Source organism: Panthera tigris, chromosome A2 (assembly GCF_018350195.1).
Source record: "Panthera tigris isolate Pti1 chromosome A2, P.tigris_Pti1_mat1.1, whole genome shotgun sequence".
NCBI lineage: Eukaryota > Metazoa > Chordata > Mammalia > Carnivora > Felidae > Panthera > Panthera tigris.
Genome location: NC_056661.1, coordinates 64477665 through 64504214, shown reverse-complemented (window position 1 = coordinate 64504214; position 26550 = coordinate 64477665). Strand labels below are relative to the sequence as shown.

Below are 26550 nucleotides of genomic sequence, written 5' to 3'. Positions count from 1 at the left end.
CTCCGTCCCCTTTCCATCTCAAATGATCTTGCTTGCCGTACTCCTTTCTTTCTTCTTTACTCTGTCCTTGATTCCTCTCTTGCTGGTGTTTGTATTCACCCCTCTCTCTCTCTCTCTCTTTTTTTTTTTTTTTGGACATCTAGGATTAAATTTTTAGACACACCTGAGAGGTGTGAAGCTTTACAGGAAAAGAAGAAGAGAAGTTCAGCCCCATTTTCACTGTCTTTTTTTATCTTCCTTACTGCTTTTCTCCTTCTCCAGAAAAATTGTGAAAGTTATTCTGCAGCTGCTGAGACAAAGTATCACAGTTAGACTGGTTCTTCAGCTCTTCAAGGACCCACTGTTAGCATTCATGAGTCATGAGGTCTTTTACCCAGTGTATTTAATAGGTGCTGTTATTAGGCATTTAATAGTCCTTAGAAAACCTTGGAAGTATAGTTGAACCTATAAGAGAAAAATGATGGTAATGGAAACAAGGCACGGTGGGCTTGAGACGCATTTCTCTAATGACTAATGATGCCGAGCACCTTTTCATGTGCTTACTAGCCATTTGTGTGTATTCTTTTTTGGAGAAAAGTATATTCACGTCCTTCATCCAGTATTTCTTTTTCCAGCTTTACTGAAATAAATTGATACGTAACATTACGTAAGTTGAAGAAGTAAGGAATAAGGATTTGATACACATATATATTACAACATGATTACCACAGTAAAGTGAACACATCATCTCACATACAGTTTATTTTATCTTATTATTTTATCGTGGTGAGAACTTTTACAGTCTGCTCTTATAGCAACTTTCAAATATACCTTATTGTTAACCGTATTCACCATGCTCTATATTATATCCATATGCTTATTCATCTTCTAACTAGAAGTTTGTATCCTTGGTCTAACTTCATTCATTTCCCTCAGGCCCTACCCTCTAACCCAGCATCCACCAGTCAGTTCTCTGTTCCTATGAGTGGTTTTTGTAGATTCCACATGTAAATGAGATGAAAGTATTTGTCATTCTCTGTTTGACTTAATTTCACTCAGCACAATGCCCTCAAGGTCCATCCACTTTGTTGCAGATGGTAGAATTTGCTTTTTCTTCACAGATAAATGCTGTTCCATTGTGTCTGTATGGATACATCCTTACACACAATCGTTTCCTCTACTGTGAAGAAGTTTTCTAGTTTGATATAGGTCCATGTTTTGGTTTGGTTTCATTGCTTGTGCTTTGGCTGTCATATTCATAAAGTCATTGGCATGTTCACTAAAGAGCTTTTTTGTATGTTTTCTTCTGGGAATTTTATGGTTTAGGTCTTACATTTAAATCTTCAGTTCAAATTAATGGTTGAGATTGGCATGAGATCAGAGTCCAGTTTAATTCTCTGGCATGTGACTGGTTTTCCCAGTACAATTTATTGTAGAGACTACCTATTCTCCATTGAGTATTCTTGGCTCCTTTGACCTTATATGCATGAGTTTATTTCTTGGGCTCTCAACTCGGTTCCATAGATATGTGTTTTATGTCCATACCATACTCTTTTGATTACCGTACCTTTGTAATATACATTGAAATTAGAAGTGTATTGCCTCCAGTTTTTTTCTTTCCCTGAAGTACATTGGTTATTCAGGATTCTTTGTGGTCCCATAAGAATTTGAGTGTTTATATTTCTGTAAAAGATGCTGGTGGAATCTTGATAAAGATTGTATTGAATCCATAGATTGCTTTGGGTTGTATGGACATTTTAACAATGTTGATTCTTAACCTTATGAACCTGGGATATCTTTCTACTTATTTGTGAGTCTTCAGTTTCCTTATCAATATCTTACTGCCTTCAGTGTACAGATCTTTTTACCTTATTGTTTAAATTTATTCCTAATTATATTGTTGTTTTTGATATTATTATGAGTGGCATTGTTTTCTTTATTTCTTTTAAAGTAACTTGTTACTGTATAGAAATGCAATTTATGTTTGTATGTTGATTTTGTGTTCTGCAGCATTACTGAATTCATTTATTAGGTCTAACAATTTTTTTGGTGGAGTCTCTTGCATTTTCTGTAAGTATGATTGCATCATCTGCAGGCACAGACGTTTTTACTCATTCTGTTTTGATTCAGATGCCTTTTCTTTCTCTTGCCTGATTGCTCGGGCCAGGACTTCTAATGCTGTTACTATAGGAATGGTGAGAATAGGCCTCCTTGTCTTGTTCTTGATCTTAGAGAAAAATCTTTCAACCTTTTACCATTGAGTATGATGTTAGCTGTAGGCTTTTAATATGTTGGAGTACTTTCCTTCTGACCTGATTTGTTGGGAGTTTTAATTGTGAATGACTATTGAATTTTGCCAAACACTTTTGCATCTACTGGGATACTCATAGGATTTTTTTATTCTATTCATGTGATGCATCATACTTGTTGATTTGCATACGTTGAACCATCCTTGCATCCCAGAGATGACTCCTACTTGATCATGGGGTACGAAGCTTTTAAGGTGCTATTGAAGTTGGCTTGCTGGTGTTTTGTTGAGAATCTTTCCTTCTGTATTCATCAGGGGTATTGGTCTGTAGTTTTTTTTCTTGTAGTGTCTGTATCTGGCTTTGGTATCAGGGATAACAGTGGCCATGTAAAATGAGCTTGGGCATGTTACCTTTTCTTCAGTTTTTTAAAAGAGTTTGAGAAGGATTGACGTTGAGGTTTTAAAAATATTGGGCAGAATTTGCCAGTGAAGCTATCTGGTCCTGGTATTTTTCTGTTTGGGGAGGTCTTGGTGACAGATTCAATTCTCTACTTGTTGTTGATCTGTTCAGATTTTCTGTTTTGTCATGATTCAGCCCTGTTAGGCTATATGTTTTTAAGAATGGATCCATTTATTTTAGGTTGTCTAGTTCTTGGTGTATAGTTATTCATAGCCACCTTTAATGATCCTTTGTATTTCTTTGGTATCAGTTGTAATGTCTCCAGATTCATTTATAATTTTATTTATTTGGGATCTGTCTTTTTTTTTTTTTTTTTTTTTTTTTTGCTTGTCTAGCTAAAGGTTATCCATTTTGTTATTTTTTCAAAGAACCGGGGGCACCTGGGTGGCTCAGTCAGTTAAGCATCATCTGACTTCAGCCCAGGTCATGATCTCACCATTCGTGAGTTTGAGCCCTATGTCGGACTCTATGCTGACAGCTCAGCATGGAGCCTGGAGCCTCCTTCAGATTCTGTGCTTCCTTCTCTCTCTGCCCTTCCCCTGCTAATGCTTTCTCTCTCTCTCTCTCTCTCTCTCTCTCTCTCTCTCTCTCTCTCTCAAAAGGAAATAAACATAAAAAAAAATAATTCAGAGAACCAGCTCTTCTTTTTGTTAATAATTTGTTTTATTTTTCATGTTCCCTATTCCATTTATTTCTGCTTTAATTTCTTTTGCGTTTTTATTTAATTCCAGTTAGTTAACACATAGTGTTATATTAGTTTCAGGTGTACAGCCTAGTAATTCAACTTCCATGTATCACCTGGTGCTCATCATGACAAGTGCACTCTTTAATCCCCATCACCTATTTAGCCCATCCCCCCATCCACCTCCCCTCTGGATTGGAAGAACAAATATTGTTAAAATGTCTATACTACCCAAAGCAGTCTACACTTTTAATGCAGTCCCTATCAAAATACCAACAGCATTTTTCGTAGAACTAGAAGAACCAATCCTTAAATTTGTATGGACCACAAAAGACCCTAAACAGCCAAAGCAATCTTGAAAAAGAAAGGCAAAGCTGGAGGCATCGTAATTCCAGACTTCAAGTTACATTACAAAACTGTAGTGATCAAAACAGTGTGGTACTGACACAAAAATAGATACATAGATCACTAGAACAGAATAGAAAATCTGGAAATAAGCCTGATGGCTATATGGTCAATCAATCTTTGACATAACAGGAAAGAATATCCAGTGGGAAAAAGACCATCTCTTCAACAATGGTGTTGGGAAAACTGGACAGCTACATGCAAAAGAATGAAACTGGACCACTTTCTTACGCTGTACACAAAAATAAATTCAAAATGTATTAAATACTTAAAAGTGAGACCTTAAACCATAAAAATCCTAAAAGAGAACACAGGCAGTAACTTTATTGACATTGGCTATAGTAACTTCTTTCAAAATATGTCTCCTGAGGCAAGGGAAATGAAGGCAAAAATGAACTATTGGGACTACATAAAAATAAAAAGCCTCTGCACAGTGAAGGAAACAATCAACAAAAACTAAAAGGCAACCTACAGAATGGGAGACGATATTTGCCAATGATACATCTGATAAGTGGTCAGTATCCAAAATTTGTAGAGAACTTGTAAAACTCAATGCCCAAAACCAAATAATTCAATCAAAAAAATGGGCAGAAGGCATGAATAGACATTTCTCCAAAGAAGATACCTGCTTTAATTTTTCTTTTTGTCTTTCTTCTAATGTGAAGACAAGTTTTTTATTTTTATTTTTTCTTGTTCCTTGAAGTGTCATGTTAGGTTGTTTGTTGGAGATCTTTTTTGTTGATGTATACTGCTTTGTTTTCTTTCAAGAATTTGAAATTTTATCTTCTAAATGTCGAAGATTCATTTTGAGTAAATATTTTTTATATACTGTGAAATATGGACCCAGTCTTCACTTAAGTGTGGATGTTCAGTTGTCCCAGCGCCATTCTTTGAAGAGCCTGTGGTCTTCCCCATTGCACTGTTATGGCACCTTTGTTGAGAGTCAGCCAGCCACCGATATATGGGTTTATTTCTAGACTCTTCTACTTCATCGTTCTGTATGCCTGTCCTTAGACCAATACCACACTGTTTTTGTTGTGTTTTGTTTTTAATGTTTATTTTTGAGAGAAAGAGTGTGAGCAGGGTAGGGGCAGAGAAGAGGACAGAGGATCCAAAGTGGGCTGTGCGCGAGCCTGATGCAGTGCTTGAACTCACGAACTGTGAGATCGTGACCTGAGCCAAAGCTCAACTGACTGAGCCACCCAGGTGCCCCGCTACACTGTTTTGATCATAAGCTTTCGATAGTACTTTGTAGTGAGATTTGAACCTTGGAAATTAGAGTCCTCCAATTTTGTTCTTCTTTTCAACGTTGGTTTGCCTAGTTGAAGTTGGTTGCAGTTCCATGGGTTTTAGCATCTGTCTTTCCATTTTTGCCAGAAAAGGCCATTAGGGTTTTGGTAGGGAATGCCCTGAACCCACCAATAGCTTTAAATAGTATTAACACCTTAACAGTATTAAGTCTTCCAATCTGCGAATACAGGATATCTTTCCATTTATTTAGGACTTTGTCTTAGACTGTTGAGCTGCTGTAACAAAATACCGTGGACTGGGTAGCTTATAAACAATGGAAATGAGGGGTGCCTGGGTGGTTCAGTCGGTTAAGCGTCTGACTTCGGCTCAGGTCATGATCTCGTGGTCTGTGAGTTCGAGCTCTGCGTCGGGCTCTGTGCTGACAGCTCAGAGCCTGGAGCCTGGTTTGGATTCTTTGTGTGTGTCTCTCTCTCTCTGCCCCTCCCCTGCTCATGCTCTTTCTCTCTCTCTCTCTCTCAAAAATAAATAAACATTTAAAAAAATACAGTGGAAATTTATTTCTCACATTTTTGGAAGCTGGAATTCTGAGATCAGGGTGCCATCATGTTCAGGAAGGATGCTTTTCAGGTGTGCAGACTTCTCATTATATTCTTACATAGCAGGAGAAGCCAGGTATCTCTCTGGAGGGACTTTTGCAAGAGTACTTGTAAACCCATGGCTAAAAGCACTACTCTCGTGACCTAAGAACCTCCCAAAGACCCCCACCTCCTAATATCATCACATTGGGCATTTGGATTTCAAGAATCGAATTTGGGGGGTGGATACACATATTGAGGCCATAGCAGATTTCTTTAATTTCTCTCAGCAATGTTTTGTACTTTCCAGTGTATTAAGTATTGCACCTCTTGATGGATTTATCACTATGTACTTATTTGTTCTTTTTGATGCTGTTGTGAGTGCATTTTGTAATTTATTTTGACATTGTTCATTGCTAGTGTGTAGAAATTCACTAATTTTTGTGTGTTTTCTTGCATTTTGGTTGAATTAATTTGTTAGCTCTGTGTTTTTTTGTGTCTGTGCTTGGAATTTTTAGCTTTTTCCATATAGAAGATAATGTTACCTGAGGATAACAATAGCTTTGCTTCTTGGTTTTCAACTTGTATAATTTTTATCTCTTTTTCTTGCCAAATTGATTTTGCTAGCCTGTCCAGTATACTGTTTATTAGAAGTGGCACAAGTAAACATCCTTGAATTGCTTGTAATCCTAGAGGGAAAGCTTACATCTCACACTATTGAATATAATATTGGCTATGGGCTTTTCATAAAAGTTCTTCATCAGGTTGAAGCAGTTCATTTCAATTCCAAGTTTGAGTGTGTTTATCATGAAACTGTCAGATTTTGTCAGATGTTTCTTCTTTATCAAATGAGATTATCCTTTTTTTTTTTTTTTTTTACCCCTTCTATGAATGCATGTGTTATAATTTTTGATTTTCATATGGTGAACTGTCTTTGCATTCCTGGGAAATATCCCACTTAGTTAGGGTTTAAATTCCTTTCGTATGCTACTGGAATTTGTTCATTACTATATTATGGAGAATGTTTGCATTCATAAATTGGCCCAGAGTTTTCTTGTGATGTCCTTTTCTGGCTTTGGTGTCAGGGTAATGTTGGCTTCATGAAATTAGGTAGGAAGTGTCCCTTTTCTATTCTTCCAGAAGACATTGAGAGTTTCTCTAATTACTCTTGATAGAATATACCACTGAAGCCATTGAATCCTGGGCTTTTCTTTATTGGGAGTTTGTTAATTACTTATTTGATCTTTTCTTGTTGTTGTTATATGCTTATTCATATTTTATGTTTCTTTGTGACTCAGTTTAGGTGGTTTATATTTTCATCTCTTTCATCTAGGGTATCATATTTTTGCATATAGTTATACATAATATTCTCTTATAATTCTTTTTATTTATGAAAGGTAGATAGGTAGTAATTCCTGTCTTTAATTTCTTTTTTTCTTTTTTTTTGTAATTTTTTTTTAACGTTTATTTATTTTTGAGACAGGGAGAGACAGAGCATGGACGGTGGAGGGTCAGAGAAAAAGGGACACACAGAATCTGAAACAGGCTCCAGGCTCTGAGCTGTCAGCACAGAGCCCGACGCGGGGCTCAAACTCACGGACTGCGAGATCATGACCTGAGCCGGAGTCGGACGCTTAACCGACTGAGCCACCCAGGCGCCCCATAATTTCTTTTTTTCTTTGGTTAGGTGGTGATCAATATTGTAGATCTTTTTAAGGAACCAACTTTTTTTGTTTTCCTTGATTTTATTGTTTTTTTCTATTCTCTATTTTGTTTATACCTGTTCTATTTTGTATTGTTTCCTTCTTTCTGCTGTTTTTGATTACAGATTTTCTATACGGATTTTCTGATTTTAATTTTCTTGATTTCTGGTTTTTGGTTTTGTTTGTTTTTGGTTTTGTTTTTGCTTTTCTAATTCCCCTGAATTTTATTATTGATTCCAGTTACTCAGTGTTTTTAAATTTTTTTCTAATTTGCATTTTTTTAAGTTTTTATTTAAATTCCAGTTAGTTAACATATGATGTGTAGTATTAGTTTCAGATGTACAATATAGTGATTCAGCACTTCCATGCAACACCTGGTGTTCATCACAAGTACACATTCTGAATTTTATATTTCTGTTCTTCTGATTGAATTTGTCCTTTTTTGGTTTCCTTAAGATAAAAACTTTAATTATTTAATTTAAATTGTTCTTCTCTTAGGGGCGCCTGGGTGGCGCAGTCGGTTAAGCGTCCGACTTCAGCCAGGTCACGATCTCGCGGTACGTGAGTTCGAGCCCCGCGTCAGGCTCTGGGCTGATGGCTTGGAGCCTGTTTCCGATTCTGTGTCTCCCTCTCTCTCTGTCCCTCCCCCGTTCATGCTCTGTCTCTCTCTGTCCCAAAAATAAATAAACGTTGAAAAAAAAAAAATTAAAAAAAAAATAATAAAAAAAAATAAATTGTTCTTCTCTTCTAGTATTTGAGTTCAGTACTATAAATTTCTCTCTAAGCCCTGCTTTTACTGTATCCTACAAATTTTGATAAGTTGTATTGATAAGTTGTATATTTACTTTCATTTGGTCCAGAATATTTGAAAATTGATCGGGACTTATTTTATTCATGTGGTATATATTGGTCTGTTGTTTAAGGTACAAGAATCTTCCAGCTCTCTTTCTATCATGTATTTCTCGTTTAATTCCGTTGCAGCCTGAGAGCATGTATTGTATCGTTCCTCTTTCAAAACATTTTTCAAAACGTGTCCAGTGGTCTGGAGTGTTGTCTGTTGTGGTGAAAGGTGCATGTGCTCCAGAAGAATTTGTATTCTCCTGCTGGATGAGGCATCCTATAATTGTCAGTTGGATGCATTTGATTGATGTTGCTCTTCAGGTCCACTGTGTTGTTACTGATATTTTACCTTCTGGATTTGTCACAGATTGATCAGAGTTGTTGAAGTGCCCATCTCTATTAGCAGAGTCCTTGTGATTTTATTAGTTTTGGCCTCCCATTTCTACATACTATGTTATTAGGCTTGTACTCGTTAAGGATTGTCTGTCTTCTTGGAAAAATGACACTTTTATCACATATAATAACCTTAATTGTGATAACTTTTCTTTTCCTGATGTTTTATCTACAATGAAAATTAATATTACTGTTCCAGCTTTCTTTTGATTTGAGTTTGTGTGTATATCTTCCCTTACCCCTTTAATCTTCATCTACCAGTGTCTTTGTGTTTAAAGTGGGTTTCTTGAAGATGAGATATAATTAGGTGGGGTTTTTTTTGAAAATTCATTCTGACGGTCTTTTTAATTGGTATATTTAAACCGTTGACTCAAAATCAGTATGGATGGGGTTGAATTGAGATCCGCCACATTAGTTACTGTTTTGTGTTTGCTGCCCCTTGTCTTTTGTTTCTTTTTTTGTCTTTACTTTTTCTGTGTTCTCTGCTTTTAATTGAGCATACGTATGATTCGGTTTTCTTATAACAGAATTCCCAGATTTGTTCTCCCTTCCCCTTACAACAACACTACTGTGTACTTAATTGTCCCTAAGCTTTAATCCACTGTACGATGTTCACATTATTTGGAACAAGCTATTTATTGTCCGTTTAATGTTAATATTACTTTCACTTTTTACTTCTCTAATGATATTTATTTAGATACAAGTTTTGGACATATGTTGTTTTCCTTCTCTGCGAAGAACTTCTTTTCACATTTCTTGCCAGGCAGCATTTCTGGTGACAGATTTTCTCAAGTTTTGTTTATCTGAGAAAGTCTTTTTTTCTTCTTCAGTTTTGAAGGATAATTGCACTGGATTCAGCCTTTTAGTTTGGTGGCAGTTTTTCTTTCAATACTTAGATTTACTCACTCTACTCTCTTCTTGCTTGCATGGTTCCTGAAGAGAAGGTTGGCTTAATACTTTTGAAAATAGTTTCTATTTTTTATTGTGGTCCAATACACATGACATAAAATTTGCCCTCACTATTTCAAATACACAGATAAGTGGTATTAAATACATTCATGGTTTTGTGTCATTGTCATCATCATCCATCTCCAAAACCCTTTTCATCGTAGAAAACTGATTCTTTATCCTCATTAAATAAAGTCCCTATTCTCTTCGCAGCCCCAGGCATCCATCATTCTACTTTCTATTGCTGTGATTTTAATGATCTCATATAAGTGGAATCATACAGTCATTTTCTTTTTGTTACTGGCTTATTTCACTTACTGTAATGTCCCCACGGTTGATTCATGTTGTTACATATGTCAGAATGTCCCTCCTTTTTAAGGCTGAGTAATATTTCATGTACACACACACACACACACACACACACACACACACACACACACATTTTGCTTATCCATTCATCCACTGAAGGCCCTTAGCTTGCTTTCAAGCTTAGCTGTTGTGAATAATGCTGCTTATGAGTGTACGCGTATCTCTTTGAGACCCCGCCTTCAGTTGTTTGGAGTGATACTTATAAGTAGATTTGCTGGATTGTTGTAAGTGTATACTTATAAATGTAGTAATTCTGTATTGATTTCTTTAAGGAACTGCTTTAGTTTTCCACAGTGGCTACAACATTTACCATTCTCAATAACAGTGCGTAGGAGTTCTCATTCACCATATCTTCACCAGCACTAGTTCTTTTTTTTTTTTTTAATGCTTATTTATTTATGTTTGAGAGAGAGAAAGAGAGAGCACAGAGAGAGGGAGACAGAATCCGAAGCAGGCTCCAGGCTGTGAGTTGTCAACCCAGAGCCCGACACAGGGCTTGAACCCACGAACTGTGAGATCATGACCTGAGTCGAAGTCAGACACTCACCTGACTGAGCCATCCAGGTGCCCCATTTTTTTTATTTTCATAATAACCATTCTAATGGGTACGAGGCAGCATCTCATTATAGTTTTGGTTTGCATTTACTTAATAATCAATGATTCTTGAATACCTTTTCATGAGTTTATTGGCTGTTTGTACATTTTCTAGAAAGAAATGTCTGTTCGGTTCCATTGTCCATTTTTGAACCAGGTTGGTATCTTTTTATTTAGTTTTATGATTTTTCTGTGTATTCTGTATATTAATCTATTATCAGATCTCAATTTGCAAGTAGTTTCTCCCATTCTGTACATTGCTCTTAACTCTACTAATGTTGTCTTTTGATGTACAATTTTTCAACTTTTCATGAAGTTTGTCTAGTTTATTTTATTTCCCATACCTTTGGTGCCATATGTGAGAAATCATTGCCACATCCAGTGCTGTGAAGCTTTTGCCCTATACTTGCTTCTGACAGCGTTTTGGATCTTACATTTAGGCCTTTGATCTACTTTGAGTTAATTTTTGTATATGGTATTAGGTAAAGGTTCAAATTCATTCTCTTACCTGTGGATGTCCATTTTCCCAGCACCGTTTGTTGGAAAGACTTTCCTTTCCCCATTGAATCATCTTGGCACCCTTATCAAAAATCATTTGACTGTATATGTGAGGGCTTTCTTCGTGTCTAACTCTTCCACTGGTCCGTATGACTATCTTTATGCCAGTTCCATGCTGTTTTGGTTGCTATAGTTTTTTTAATAAGTTTTGAAATCAAGAATTGTGACGCTTTCAGCTTTGTTCATTTTCAAGATTGTGTTGGCTATTCCAGTCACTTGTGATTCCATATGAATTTTAGGGTGGGTTTTTCTATTTTTACAAAAACATCATTGGAATTTTGGTATGATTGCACGGAATCTATAGGCTGCTTTGTGTGGTGTTGACAGTTTAACCCTATTAGGTCTTCCGATCTGTGAACATGGGCATATTTCCATTTATTTTTGTCTTCTTCATTTTCTCACATCAGTGCTTTATAATTTTCATCATGTAAGTTGTTCACCTTCTTGGTTAATTCCTGAGTATTTTTTTATACTATTGTAAATGAAATTGTTTTCATAATTTCTTCTTCATACTATTGGGTGTAGTTTTAGAAATGCACCTGACTTTGTATCTGGCAAGTTTGTTGAATTTATTTGTTTGTATAGTTTTATTTCTGGAATCTTTATTTCTACATATAATGTTATATCATCCGTGAATAGAAATAATTTCACTTCCTTTCCAGTTTGATACTTTTTATTTCTTTTTCTTGCCTTACTGCACTGGCTAGAACTTCTAGTACTTTGTTGAACAGAAATGGCAGAAGTCCACATCCTTGTTTTTTTCCTCATCTTCAAGGAAAAGCTTTTAGTCTTTTACCACTGAATATGATTTTGGCTGTTGTTGGTGTGTGTGTGTGTGTGGGTGTGGGTGTGGGTGTGTGTGTGTATCTTTTATTATATGGTGGGATTTTCCTCCTGCTTCTATATTGCTGAGACTTTTTTTCATGAAAGGGTGTTGAATTTTGTAAAATGGCTTTTTTGCATCAAATGAGATGGGCATGTGTGTTTTTAGCCCCTTTGTTCTGTTAATGTGGTGTCTTACATTGCTTTTTGTATGTTGATCCATCCTTGCATTCTGGTAGTAAATCCCACTTAATCATGGTGTATTACTCTGTGAATATGCTCCTGAATTCAGTTTGCTAGTATTTTGTTGAGGAATTGTGCATCAGGGTTTATTAGTGATACAGATCTGTTATTATTTTCTTTTCTTATAGTATCTTTGTCTGCTTTTTGTGTTATGGTGATGCTGGCCTCATAGGATGAATTTGGAAGTGTTCCTTCCTCTTCCGCTTTTTGGAAGAGTTTGAGAAGGGTTGGTATTGATTCTTCTTTAAATTGTTGTAAGAATTTGCCATTGAAGTCCACCAATCCTGGGTTTCTCTTCTCAGTTCTGTTTTCCTTTAGAAATTGTCATAGTCTGGTATTAGGTACATGAATTAGGTGCATACATGTTTATAATTTTTACATATTACCACTCTATTAAATCTATTATTAATATATAATGTTCTCTTTTATACCCTTTTTTGATTTCAAGCTTATTTTGTCTCATATTTGTGTAGTCACCCCTGCTCTCTTTTTGTTACTGTTTTCGTGGAGTATCATTTTCCATCCTTCCACTTTCAGTGTACTTGTGTTTTTGTATCTAAAGTGAGCCTCTTGCAGAGAGCACGTTGTTGGATTATGGCTGTTTTATTCATTCTGTCAATCCCTGTTTTTTGAGTTGAGAGTTTAATTCATTTACTTTTAAAGTGATTACCCATAGTACAGGCTTTACTTCTGCCATGTTGCTTCTTGTTTTCTATTTTGTTCCTCATTTTCTTCATTATAGCCTTCTTCTTCTTCTTTTTTTCTTTTTTAAGTTTATTTATTTTGAGAGAGAGAGAGAGAGAGCACATGTGCAGGTGGGGCAGGGGCAGAGAGAGAGGGAGAGAATCGCACGCTGTCAGCCCAGAGCTGGACACCAGGCTCCATCTCACGAACTGTGAGGTCATGACCTGAGCCTAAGTCAAGAGTCAGACTCTTAACCAACGGAGCCACCCAGGCACCCCAATTACAGTCTTCTTTTGTGTGTAGTTGACTTTTTGTACTTAAATGTTTAAAGCTTGCTTTATTTTCTTTTGTGTATGTTCTATAGGTATTTTCTTTGTTGACAAAATGGGAGTTACATTTAACATCCCAATGTCATAACGCTAATTTGAATTTATACCAGCATAATGTTAGTACCGTCTGGAAACTCTCCTTCAACAGTTCTTTTCCCACCCCTTTCAGTTGTTGATGACATAAAATTATGACTTTACATATTGACCCAAAATATAAACTAATAATTATTTCAAATGAATTTAGTCTCTCAAATTGTTTAGAAAGTAAAATGTGAAGTTACAAAACAACGTTGCAGTCATACTACCTTTAGGCTGTTTTTTAATCATGTCAATATTACTGTTATAATCCAGTCTTACAATAATAGCAGCTTTTAGCATCACTCATACATTGACCTTTATTGAGATCTTTATTCACATGGCTTTGAATTTCTGTCTCGTGTCCTTCCTTTCACCCTGTACGACTCCCTTGACCATTTCTTGGAGGGCAGATCTAGTGGTAGCAGAGTCCCTCAGCTTTTGTTCATCTGGGAACGTCTTAATTCCTCCCTTACTCTTGAAAGACAGTTTTGCATGTTGCCAGATTCTTGGTTGACATTTAAAAAAAACAACTTTTAGCACTTTTATTATATCAGCCCGGGACATTTGGCCTCTAAAAGCTTTTATGTGAAATCTGCTCAGAACCTTATTGAGGATCCGTTGTATGTGACAGGTTACTTCTCTCTTCCTGCTCTCATGATTCTTTGTCTTTCAGAAGCTTCATTATAATGTGGCCTCATGTGAGTCTTTTTGAGTTTACCTTACTTGGTATTTGTTGAGCTTCTAGATGTTTATATTCATGATTTCATCAAGTTTGAGAAGTTTTAAGCCACTGTTTATTAAAATACTTTCTCTGTCACTTTCTTTTCCTTCTGGGACTCCCACAGTGTAGATTTTGGTCCATTTGATGATGTTCAAAAGTTTTCTTAAGTTCTGATCACTTTCCCTCGTTTTTTTTCTTTTCTTTAGATTTGATAATTTCTAATGTTCTGTTTTTAGGTTGGCTGATTTGTTTCTTCTGCCTGATCAAATCTGCCTTCAGATCAGTTATTCACTTCAGTTCTCATACTTAGCAGCTCCAGGATTGCTTTTTAGTTTCCTGTCTCTTCAATATTTCCATTTGTTTGTACAGAATTTTGACTTTATCCACACCTACTCTGATTTTTTTCCTCATCTTCAGGAGGGTTGTTTTATACGGGAGAACCTCTTGGGATGAATGGAGGCCTACACTTACGAACCTGTGGAGGACCCTGTAAGACAGAACTCCCCTAGAGTTTCTGATACTTGAGTTTGCTCGCTGTGAGCCTTCAACAGATTCTGAATTACAGTTTTCTTACTGGTACTAGTTCCCCTGGCCGGCTCTTGGGGCTTCTCCTGGTGAGCAATAGTTAACCTGTATCCACCCATTTTTCTCTACAATTTTGTGGACAGCAGTTTTCCCGGAGACCTTACTTACTTGGTGAATCAAAGAAGAGTTTGTGAGTTTCAGTGTGTGTACCTCTTACGAGGATGGGAGTGATGGCATCCAGGTTCCTTTCATGGTGGACTGTAAACGAGTAGTTCTCTCAGATCTTTTTTGTTTTCTTAATGCTTCTGTTACTGATTTTTTTGTGTTTAATTGACTATAAAATACCATTTTGGTTTTATTCTCATTTCCTTTTCTGAACGTATCTAGTTACTCTCTTGGCAGCCACCGTGCGTTTTACAATTAACATCTTGAATGTATAACTATATAGTTTGGATTAATACTAGCCTAGTATGAGCAGTGTACCAAAACTCTGCTCCAGGATAGTTTGTTCCTTCCTCTCTATGGTGTGCTCAGTGATTGCATTTTTATATACGTTGTTTACCATTAACATAGATTTATGACTATTGTCTTATGTATTTATTTTTAATCATATACATGAAAAAAGTGGAGTTAAAAAATAAAAATACAGCAATATTGCCTTTCACCTGTGTAGTTAACTTTACAACTGTTATTTATTTCTTTGTATAGCATCAAATTATTATCTGTTGTCCTGTTACTATCTAATGTCTCAAACACTGTGTTTGGAATATTTTACTTTCTTCTTCATTTCTGAATGCTAGTTTTCCAGGATTCTTGGTTGAAAGCATTTTTTCTTTTAATGTTTTAAATATGTTATCTCACTGCCTTTGAACCTCCATGGTTTTTTTTACAAGAAATCTGCGATTAATCTTTTTATGCACTTGAAGTGACAAGTTTTTTTTTTTTCTTCTCTCTCTCTCTCTCTTTCTGCTTTCCAGATTATCTCTTTGATTTTTGACAGTTTGGTTATAATCTTTTTCACTGTTGAATCCCTTGCATATATCCTGCTTCAATTCCATTGATCTTTTTGGATATGTGATTCATGTCTTTTATCAAATTGGGACACTTTTGTCTATTATTTTTTCAAGTGTTCTTCAAGTCTTTTTCTTTTTCTCTTTCTTTTTCTTTTTCTTTTTTTTTTTTTCTCAACTAGGACCCCCATTATGCTTATGTTAGTACACCTGAAGTCCAACAGTCTCTTAGGCCTTCAGTTCTTTTCCTACTTTTTCTTCCTGCTCCTCTAACTGGACACTCTCAGTTTTCCTATCCTCAAATTCACAGGTTCTTTCTTTCACAAGATCAATTGAAAACCTGTAGTGAGTTCTTCATTTTAGTTGTTGTAATTGTTAGTTCCAGAATTTCTGTTTGGTCTCCTTTTATGTAATCTTTTACTTTATTAATATGATATATTTGTTGAGAAATCATTTTCCTTTTTGTTGTTGTTCTCTGTTCATTATTTCCTTTAGCTCTTTGAGTATATTCAATCCAGTTGGTATGGAATATTTATTTGTCTAATAATTAAAATTTCTGTGCTTCCTCAGGGATAGTTTGTTTGTTTTCGTGAATGGTTCATACTGTCTTCTTTCATTCCTTGTAATTTTTTTTTTTTTTGAAAACTGTACATTTTTAATATTCTAACCGGTAGTTACCATGAAACCAGATTCTTCCACCTCTTTTGTGTCTGTTGTTATTGTTTATAGGTGTTGTGGTTGTTGGTTTAGTGACTTATCTAAACCACCTTTGCAAAGACCGTTCTTTGTTGTGTGTGATCTCTCAGGTCTCATGTCCTTTAGCTTGATGTTAGTGTTCTGATAAGAGATTCCTTAAGTGCTGTGCTTAAGTCAACTTCCCTTGATTCAGGTTCTTTTGAATCAATGATTCAGAGACCATTGATTGAAAAACCATTTGATTCTTCTAATTGTAAAAATTCAGCTATTTTCCAGAGTTTCAGCAAAGTTGACTCTGTTTTGGGTTATTTTTGTCAGCATTTCTGTGGTAGGACATGGCTTGAAGTATCCTAAATCACCATATTACTGACATCGTTTCTTTTTCATTGTTTCATTTGATAGAAAGTTTAATCTTAAAAAACAAAACAGGGTGCATAGTTTCATACAGGGTGAGGTTAGCCATCTAGCCTAAGTAAAGCAGGTATATCATAGGCAGGAGTTCAGGAAGAAATTGTGCTGTCTCAGATCCAGAGAACTGATTGAGTGAACTGATCTAGGGAGTGTGAGCGTTATGTGGTTTATCTAACGTGGTGGAGGAAACTATACTGCCCGTTGGCCCTTACTAGCTTTGTACTGGATTTTAACTTAAACATTCTACATGTTGGTGACTTGATTGATCACTGTCCGTACTGACTGATCCTGAAGACTGGATAATTTCTGTTGATTCTGTGTTACTATTTCCAACAATTTTGATTTAGCGTAATAAATAGTAGATTTTAATGAATTTTTTTATTTGCCTTAAAATTTTTATAAGGATTTAAATTAAAAATAAAATTGTGGGAGCACCTGGGTGGCTTAGTCAGTTAAGCATCTAACTTCAGCTCAGGTCATGATCTCACAGTTTGTGAGTTCAAGCCCTGCATCAGGCTCTGTGCTGACAGGTCAGCTCAGAGCCTGGAGCCTGCTTCGGTTTCTGTGTCTCCCTCTCTCTCTCTGCCCTACCCCCACTGGCGCTCTGTCTCTCTCTCTAAAATAAACATTAAAAAGTTAAAAAAATAAAATTGTGTATCTTCATGATGATCTGATCTCATAATCATATTATGTTAAATTGGTAGACTCTGGTCTACCGTCTTCTGAATTACTTCATGAGCAGTGGCTTCAAAAGCAAGCATTACCTTGGGTGAATAATATTTTAAATATTTGGCTACAATTTGAAAATGCTTTCTTTAACTCCATTGTATATTTTTGATACATACATTTAGAAATTTTACATTTCCTGGGTCTGGTTTTAGGATTGCCTCATTTTAAAAGGATTTAAAGTAAAAATAGTCCATAAAAAAAAAAAAAAAAAAAAAAAAAACCTCCTTTTTTTTTTTTTTCCCCCTCCAAATCTACAACCCTACTTGGAGGTCTCCTTCAGCTCAAACATCTTGTTCTGTTTGCTTTTATAAAATCACCCAGATGTGGTTTGTCTTTTTTGTGATATTTGATAATTCTTTGTGATATTAATTCAGATGAAAGCAGGGAAGTTACATAATGTGTCTGGTTTGGGGAGAATACTGAAGGGGCGCCTGGGTGGCTCAGTTGGTTAAGTGTTCAACTCTTGATTTCCACTCAGGTCATGATCTTGCGGTTCGTGAGATCGAGCCCTGCGTTGGGCTCAGCACTGACAGCATGGAGTCTGCTTGGGATTCTCCTTTCCCCTGTCCGTGCATGCTCTCTCTCAATTGTAATTGTCAAAATAAATAAACTTAAAAAAATAAAAATAAAAAAGAATACTGAAATAATGAAGATTGCCCAATATTCTACAAGTGTATTCTGCATTTATTAGTACTTCTGTGGTCAATTTTATTACCTTCGTATCAACACTTATCCATCCAACATATTTTACATAACATATCAGGCAAAGTCAATAATATAGAGCAAGGATCTTTCTTCAAGAAGGTCATATTCTACTTAAAGGAAGATGTCATGTAACAGTAGTATAGCAAATACTGTGGCGGAAATTCCAGGTGTTCTTTGGGTGCTATGAAAGTAGAGATGTCATTAGGAGATAAACAGTTAAGGAGACCCATGAAATTATTGGTGTTTTAAAAGAATTCCATGCAGAATAGCAACTTAAAAGTCATGTATAAAGACAACACAGAGTATATCTAGGAAACATTCTAGAATGGCTAATGGGTAGGATATGATTGAGAATTTGGAGAAAGTAAAATAAGTCATGATTGCTTGTGGTTAGAGAAGAGCTTAGATTGTTAAGAGCGACATATTTATATTTAAAAAATTTTTTTAATGTTTGTTTATTTTTGAGAGAGACAGAGACAGAATGCGAGTGGGTTAGGGACAGAGAGAGAGGGAGACACAGAATCCAAAGCAGGTTCCAGGCTCCGAGCTGTCAGCATGGAGCCCGACATGGGGCTCGAACTCACTTGCTGTGAGATCATGACCTGAGCTGAAGTCAGACGCTCAACTGACTGAGCCACCCAGGCGCCCCTGACATATTTATATTTTAAATCTTATTTTTACAACTGGAAAGAATGTCAAAATCATAATATTTAGCCTGTTGTTTTACAGAGCAGAGAGCAGAAGTCTCAAGGAGATAGTAAATAATGTGCCTGGGTTTCTTGGTGATAGACCTAGGGGTAGAAATCAGACTTTGTATATTTTGGTCCATAGTGAAGTAACTGAGGGTTTTAGAACCCTGGTAATTAGGTTGATGAGGTAATTTAGAAATATTATTTAATAGAAATCTCTAAAGTTCTCTTTTTCTTACTCCCCTTTTGGTTTTTATGTCTTTGCAAATTTTTTATATCTTCCATATTCCTCAGTCAAGTAAGGTATAGTTATTCATGGTAGTCTCTTAATGATCCTTTGAATTCCCATGTTATCGGTTATAGTGTCTCCTTGTTTATTTATAATTTTGTTGGTTTGGGACATTTCTTTTTTCCTTGGTTAGCTTTCCTAAGAGGTTGCCAATTTTGTTTCCTTTTCAGAGGAGCAACTAACTCTTACTTTGGTGAAGCTTTTCTATGATTTTTCTGTTCTTTATTTCATACGTTTCTGTTCTAGTCTTTATTGTTATGATCAGGCATTGTTATTGTTACTATCGTTATTATTAATTCTTAGGATCAATGTAATAGTGAGGTTTTCCTGATTCATATTAAAAAAACTTTTTGGCTTAGGTTTGTAGCTAAAAAGAGTAGTTTAACATTAGGAAAATTGCTTAATTACGAGTGGAAGAGAAGTATTAGATAAATCATCTGTTTTATATTTCAAAAGCCAGTTTTAATATTATGATACAGTACTTTGGGCCCATGATAAAATAAAATGTATTTTCTCAGTTTCATCTCTAGACACTGAAAAAGGACCTAAGCCATGTGCAGACCATAATTGTGAATCTTCCAAAAGACTGTCTAAGGTATGTTATGTGAGGCTGGAGAAAGAAAACACCATGAACATGCTCAGTGTGTAAGTAAGCACTTCAGCTGTTTTAGAACACGTCAAATCCAACCCTGCACTTAGGAAGTTCAACAATAAAAATAAAACTTCAAATAATAAATGACAATAGAGTTATTTTTATGAAAAGCTTTAGAATTTAGCATCTTGTGACTATATTAAGAAAGATGATTTTTCTACTTATTGGCCTTATTTGTTGTTCCATGTAATTAGTGTATATGTATACATACATATGTTAGTATGTTATATATACTATGTATATGTATATATGTATATTAGTGTGTATGTGTATATCTATGTAATTATAATTAAATCACATAGAGTCCTCTCAGTGCTTAGGCTAAAAATTATGCTGAAACTCCCAGCAGGTATTTTAATGTACTTTTCTCTCTAACATTATACTCTACGTATGTAACATACAACAGTGTTTTCCTGTCTCTAATGACTCTTCAGTGATCATAAGCACTTTGTAGAAAGGTGATATGTTTGAATACTTAGAATATAAAATTATTTACATTATGATAGTTGTAAGGGTTTCCTGTTCAAGGTACAGGTATTGCATATTCAGGTCAATATCCATTACTTTTGCTCAGTGAAATTGATTGAAGGGGATGATTTCTTAACTTGCGCTTAGTAAGTATGTTTTCAAGTATTTCCATTTAAAATTTTTCCTTAGGGGTTATCTTTCACCTATGGGATAATTTTTTTGTTTTTTTGGTTTTTTTTTTAACTTTTGAAATAGGAGTTATGTTATGGGGCACCAGGAACAGAGAGCAGTAAGTCTTATTTTTTTAATCTTATTTCTTAATCCATGGGTACTGTGCTAACCTTTATTATTAACACATCTTTTAGACTTCTACCAATCTTCAAACTTTTACATAGTCATAAACCTTCATTTCTTTGGTGATGGAGTGGGAATGTGTGTTCAAGCCTGGGAATTAGGAGTAGGGAAGGAAATGGACACATTTTATTAATTTTCTTCAAGGTGATCTCATGGTGCTACCCATTTGTAGTTTCCTTACGTCATTTAACATTGAGAGTCAATTTTATTTCTACTTTTTAAGTAGAAACAAAAAATCAAATTCTGCAATCCATGAAGCTTGTAATAAGAAAGGTCTGCAATTTTATTAACTCCATTTGTTCGTTTAGAATGTTATTTGGTTATATTAGGTTGCCCCTGGAACATTCTGCCCTGTGACTTTTCCTTTCATTTGGATACTTTTTTTTTTTTTTTTGCTATTCATCTGTCCCTTTGCTTCCTTTTTTCTCTTCTGTCCTCCTTCCTGTTGTCCTTCTTTTCTTTCTTTTCTGGGCATAAAATGGTCTCTTTTTGTTTATTATCTCAAAATAAAGACTGGTGCTTTTCTGGCTTGATGGTAGTGTAATAGCAGTGTAATGGTTAGCATAATAATAAAAAGATTTCAGTAGCACCTGGGTGGCTCATTCCTTTGAGCATCCAGCTTCACTTCAGGTCATGATCTCCTGGTAGGTGAATTTGAGCAGGCATCAGGCTCCCGGTGTCTCCCTCTCTCCCTCTGCCCCTCCCCAGCTAATGCTTTTCTCTCTCTCAAAAAATAAATAAACTTAAAAAAAAAAAGAATTCAGAATTTCCAGGCCAAAGTATTTTCAAAGAAGCATTTCTGGGGCCTTCATTTGCAGATCTGAAAAATTATTTAATATTATCTGCTTTAGTGTTCATTTGATTCGGTTTTCAACTTTAGGGCCTTTTCATTTTGCATTAGCTTCTTATTTATTACTATAAATACACTTCTTTGAACTTAGAAAGATCTAAGTAACTTGAAATTTTCCCCCAACTATGGTAAATTCAAACTTATCTTGGCATATTTGCTGCAGTGAAGATCTGTCTATCTGGCTCTTTGAAGATTTGATCCGAGTATGTTCTGTTTCTTCTTAGATGCACTGTTTTTCCACTGTTCTCTTGCATTGATCTGTTTGTTAATCCTGTGCCATACTTTCTTCATCACTGTACCTTTACAGCAAATCTGATGTCAGGTAGTATAAGTATTTTATCTTGGTTCCTTTTCAACATTGTTTTATATTTTCTAGGTCCTTTGTATTTCCAAAAATGTCTATTTTTTATTTTTTTAATGTTTTTATTTTTGAGACAGAGCACCAGTGGGGGAGGGGCAGAGAGAGGGGGGCAGAGGATCCGAAGCAGCTAGGTGCTGACAGCAGTGAGCTGACATGGGGCTGGAACTCAGGAACCCCAAGATCATGATGGCTGGAGCCTAAGTTGGACACTCAACCAACTGAGCCACCCAGGTGCCCCTGTTTCTAAAAATTTTAAATCAGCATGTCAAGTTTCTAAAAACAATGAAAAATGCCCCAGATTCTGATTGGAGTTTCCATATATCTCCCAGTCAGTTGGTGAGAAGTGAAATTTTAATAATACGAAGTTTTCCTATACCTGATCATGTTAGTTTTTCCATGTTTATTTAGGTTTAAAAAATTCACTTTTTTTTTTTTTGGCAGTTTTTAGTTTAAATGCCTTGCATGTTTTCTGCTAAATTTATTCCTAAGTATTTTGTAGGGTTTCTTTTTTTTTTTTTTTTGGTACTGTCTTAAATGGAATATTTAAAAAATTCATTTGTCAGTTTCAGTTTTCAGTAGATGTTTGCATGTTGTATATTTGCGTATTGTATTTGCCACCTTGTTAAATTCATTTGCTATAGTAGTTGTTTTAAAGATTACTTAGGATTTTCTATATAAACCACCGTGTCATATGCAGATAGAGACTGTGTTTTTGTTTATGTTTTTTTCCTGATTTTTATACCTTTTGTTTCTTTACTGATCCTGTTTGAATGGCCAGATTTTACAGTATTTAGTCATAAGAGTAGGTATCCTTTTCTTGTTCCTGATCTTAGGGGAAAAGCATTTTAGTCCTTCACTATTAAATACATTGTTAGCTCCAAGTTTTCATAGATGCCATTTACCAGATCAAGGAAGCTCCTTTCTATTTCTAGTTTACTGAGAGATTATGTTATGGATATTTGTTCAATTGTGTTAATACTAATTCTGCCTTTATTGAAAAAACCCCATATATCTTCATTATAAGTTTAGCAGAAAACATGGAAGACCTTCAAACTAAAAACCACAGTTTGTGCTTTTATCCTTATAAAATGTCCCCTTTAACCCTTGCTCTCAAATGTTATCTGAAATTAATATTATTAATTCAGTGATTCTGTGCTTACGGTTTGCCAGGGATACGTTTCTAACCATTTGGTTTCAATTATCTATGTCCTTATATCTAAAATGCATGTTTCTTATAGACAACATATAATTGACCCCTTTCTATTCTCAATAAAAACGTCTTTAATTGGAGTATTTATTCCAGTAAAGTTTAATGTCATTATTGATATAATTGGATTTATGCCTATTATTTTACTATTGTTTCCTTATTTTCCCTTTCTTTTGTAATTTTGTTCCCCTTTTTCTTTTTCATTCTTTGTGTGTATTTTCAGAGTTTCATTTTGTCTATCTATGTTTATTTATATTGAGATACAACTGACATGTAACGTGATACTGCTGTCAGTTTTAGGTTTACAACATAATCACTTGATGTATGTATATATTGCAATACTATTATTACACTAAATTAACATCTATAACCACACAGAGTTGCTGATTTTGTGTGTATGTGTGATGAGAATTTTAAGATGTATTATCTTAGCAACTTTCAAATATACAGTACATTTTTGTTACCAGAGTAACCATGCTGTACATGACCTCCCCAGACTTATTTATTTTATACAGTTGTCTTACCACATCTACGGTTTCACTTTCCATGGTTTCAGTTACCAGTGGTCAACTATGGCCCCAAAGCAGATAATTTTCCTTTCTCATGTTTGTCAGTAGGTCATTAGTGTCACAATGCCTGCATTATTCACCTCACTTCATCTCGTCACATGTGCTTTTGTATCATCTCACATCATCACAGGAGAAAGAAGGGGGCAAGTAGAGTGCAATAAGATATTTTAAGAGACAGATAAAGAGACTACTTTCACATAACTTGTGTTATAGTACATTATTATAATTGTTCTATCTTATTGTTGTTGTTAATCCCTTATTGTGATATAATTTATAAACTCAACTCTACCATAGGGATGTATGTATAGGACAAAACATGGCATACGTAGGGTTGAGTAACAGCCACAGTTTCAGGCATCCATTGGGGATCTTAGAATGTATCCTCCATGGTAAGAGGGGACTCCTGTAACTGGAGCTTTGTGCCATTTGATCACCTGTTGACACATCTCATCCCCTGCCCAACTTTGATTGTTTTAAGATTGCACATATAAGTGAATTCAGACAGTATTTCTTTCTTTTTCTTAATTTTACTTAGCATAATGCCCTTAAGATCCGTCCATGTTGTTGCAGATGGTAGGATTTCCTCTTATTTTACATGTGTGTATATGTGTGTGTTTACTTAATGGTTGCATATATGTATATACATACACACACATATATACACTGTGTGTATATATGTGTGTGTGTATTTACATATATATATATACACATATATATACGTATATATACACATATATACATATATACGTATATATGTATACATGTATACATATATACGTATACATGTATACATATATACGTATATATATGTATATATACATATACATATATATACACATATATATGTATATATATGTAATATATATGTGTATTTACATATATACACACATATATATGTATATATATGTAATATATATATGTGTATTTACATATATATATACACACATATATATGTATATATATGTAATATATATGTGTATTTACATATGTATATACACACATATATATGTATATATATGTGTATATATATATGTGTGTGTGTATATACATATGTAAATATATATATATGTAAATACACACACACACACACACACACACACACACACACACACACACCGTGTTTTCTTTACCTGTTTATCCATTGATGGACACTTAGGTTGTTTCCGTGTCTTGGGTGTATAAGTAAATGCTGCAGTGGACATGGGGGTGCACATATCTTTCTGAGATAGTGACTTCCCGGATATATACCTGGAAATAAAATTGTTGAATTATCTGGTGGTTCTGTTTTCAATTTTTTGAGGAACTTTTCTGTGGTTTTTAGTGGCTGTACTTCCATTCCCACCAATAGCCCACAAGGTTTTCATTTATCTCATCATCTTTGCCAGTGCTTGTTATTTCTTGTCTTTTTGATAATAGCCTTTTTCAACAGGTGTGAGGTTATATTTCGTGGTAGTTTTGATGTGCCTTTCTCTTATCATCAGTGACATTGAGCACCTTTCCATGTATGGGTTTGCCATTTGTAAGCCTTTTTTTTGTTTTTTGGAAAAATGTCTGTTCAGAACTTCTGCCCATATTGTAATTGTGTTTTTTGTCATTGTTTTTATTGACTTGTAGGAGTTCTTATATATATATTTTGGATATTAACCCCTTAACAGATACATGATTTAAAATTGTTTCCTTCCATTCCATAGGTTGCCTATTTATTGCTGGTGTTCTTTGCTATAGAGAAGCCTTTAGGGTTGCTGCAGTTTCACTTGTTTATTTTGGTGTTTGGTATCAAATCCAAAAAAGTCATTGTCAGAACCGATCTCAAGGAGCTTACCCCTTATCTTTTCTACCAGGAGTTTTATGGCTTCAGGTTTTACATTTAATAAGTGGATTGCTTTGGGTAGTGTGGACATTTTGACAGTATTAATTCTTCCAACCCATGAGCATGGACTGTTTTCCCATTTATTGTGGCTTCTTCAGTTTCTTTCATTACTGTCTTGTAGTTTTCAGTACGTAAGTGTTTCACCTCTTTGGTTCCATTTATTTTTAGGTATTTTATTCTTTCTGATATATAATTTTGTGTGGGATTGTTTTCTTAGTTTATCTTTCTGATGTTTTATTTTTAAAGTACAGAAATGAAGCTAATTTTGTATGTTGATTTTATAACCTGCAACTTTTCTGCATTCATTTGTTTTACAGAGTTTTTTTTCTTTGTAGGTGGAGTCATTAGGGTTGTTACATATAACACCCTCCCATCTGCAAATAGAGTCCTTCTTCCTTTCCAGTCGAATGCCTTTTCCTTCTTTGATGCCTTGAACTGTTCTGTATCTCCTTGCTCTGACTGGTGCTTCCCGTACTGTGTTGAATCAAGGTGGCGAGAGTGGGCATCTGCCTGGGTTTCCCATCTCAGAGGAAGACTTTGAAAGTTTCACTGCTGAGTATGTCAGCTGGGGGTTTGTCATATATGGCCTTTGTTATGTTGAAGTTCATTTCCTCTGAACCCACTTTATTGAGAATTTTTATCGTAATGGATGGTGAATTTTGTCATGATTTTTAACCACCTATTGAGATGGTCATATGATTTTTATCCTTCATTTTCTTAATCCGGTGTATTGTACTGATGCATTTGTTTATGTTGAGGCTTCCTTGTAGCCTTGGGATAAATGTCACCTGATCATGATGTATGATGCTTTTTTTTAAAAAAAATTTTATTATTTTAATGTTTTTATTTATTTTTGAGAGAGAGACAGAGTACTAGTGAGGGATGGGTAGAGAGAGAGGGAGACACAGAATCTGAAGCAGGCTCCAGGCTGTGAGCTGTCAGCACAGATCCCGACGTGGGGCTTGAACTCACAAACTGTGAGATCATGACCTGAGCCGAAGTTGGACACTCAACCGACTGAGCCACCAGGCGCCCTGATGTATGATCCTCTTAATGTAGTGTTGAATTTGGTTTACTAATGTTTTGTAGAGGATTTTTGCATGTCTGTTCATCCAGGATAGTGACCTCAGTTTTCATTTCTGGTAGTGTCCTTGTCTGGTATTTGTATCAGGTAATGCTGGCCTCATAAAATGAGTTTGAAAGTGTTCCCTCCTTTTGTATGTATTTTTAAATAATTTGAGAAAAATTCTATTAATTTGAGAAAAATTGGTATTAATTTTTTC

The 26550-nt window shown here is 35.2% G+C and overlaps 1 protein-coding gene and 1 long non-coding RNA gene across 3 annotated transcripts in view; one reads left to right on the top strand and one right to left on the bottom strand.

Moving 5' to 3' along the window:
* Positions 1-26550, top strand: part of LOC102965354 (zona pellucida binding protein) — a 115283-nt gene that overhangs the window by 33859 nt on the left and 54874 nt on the right. For both annotated transcript variants that reach the window (XM_042963221.1, XM_042963214.1), the window contains one exon: positions 19455-19531. In XM_042963221.1, the coding sequence (XP_042819155.1) occupies positions 19455-19531 (77 nt within the window). The remainder of the gene's footprint in view (positions 1-19454; positions 19532-26550) is intronic.
* On the bottom strand, positions 95-23485 carry LOC122232820. The gene is made up of 2 exons (XR_006210229.1): positions 23353-23485; positions 95-619 (listed from the first exon to the last, which is right to left on the bottom strand). It is a non-coding gene; the product is annotated as an uncharacterized LOC122232820 (long non-coding RNA).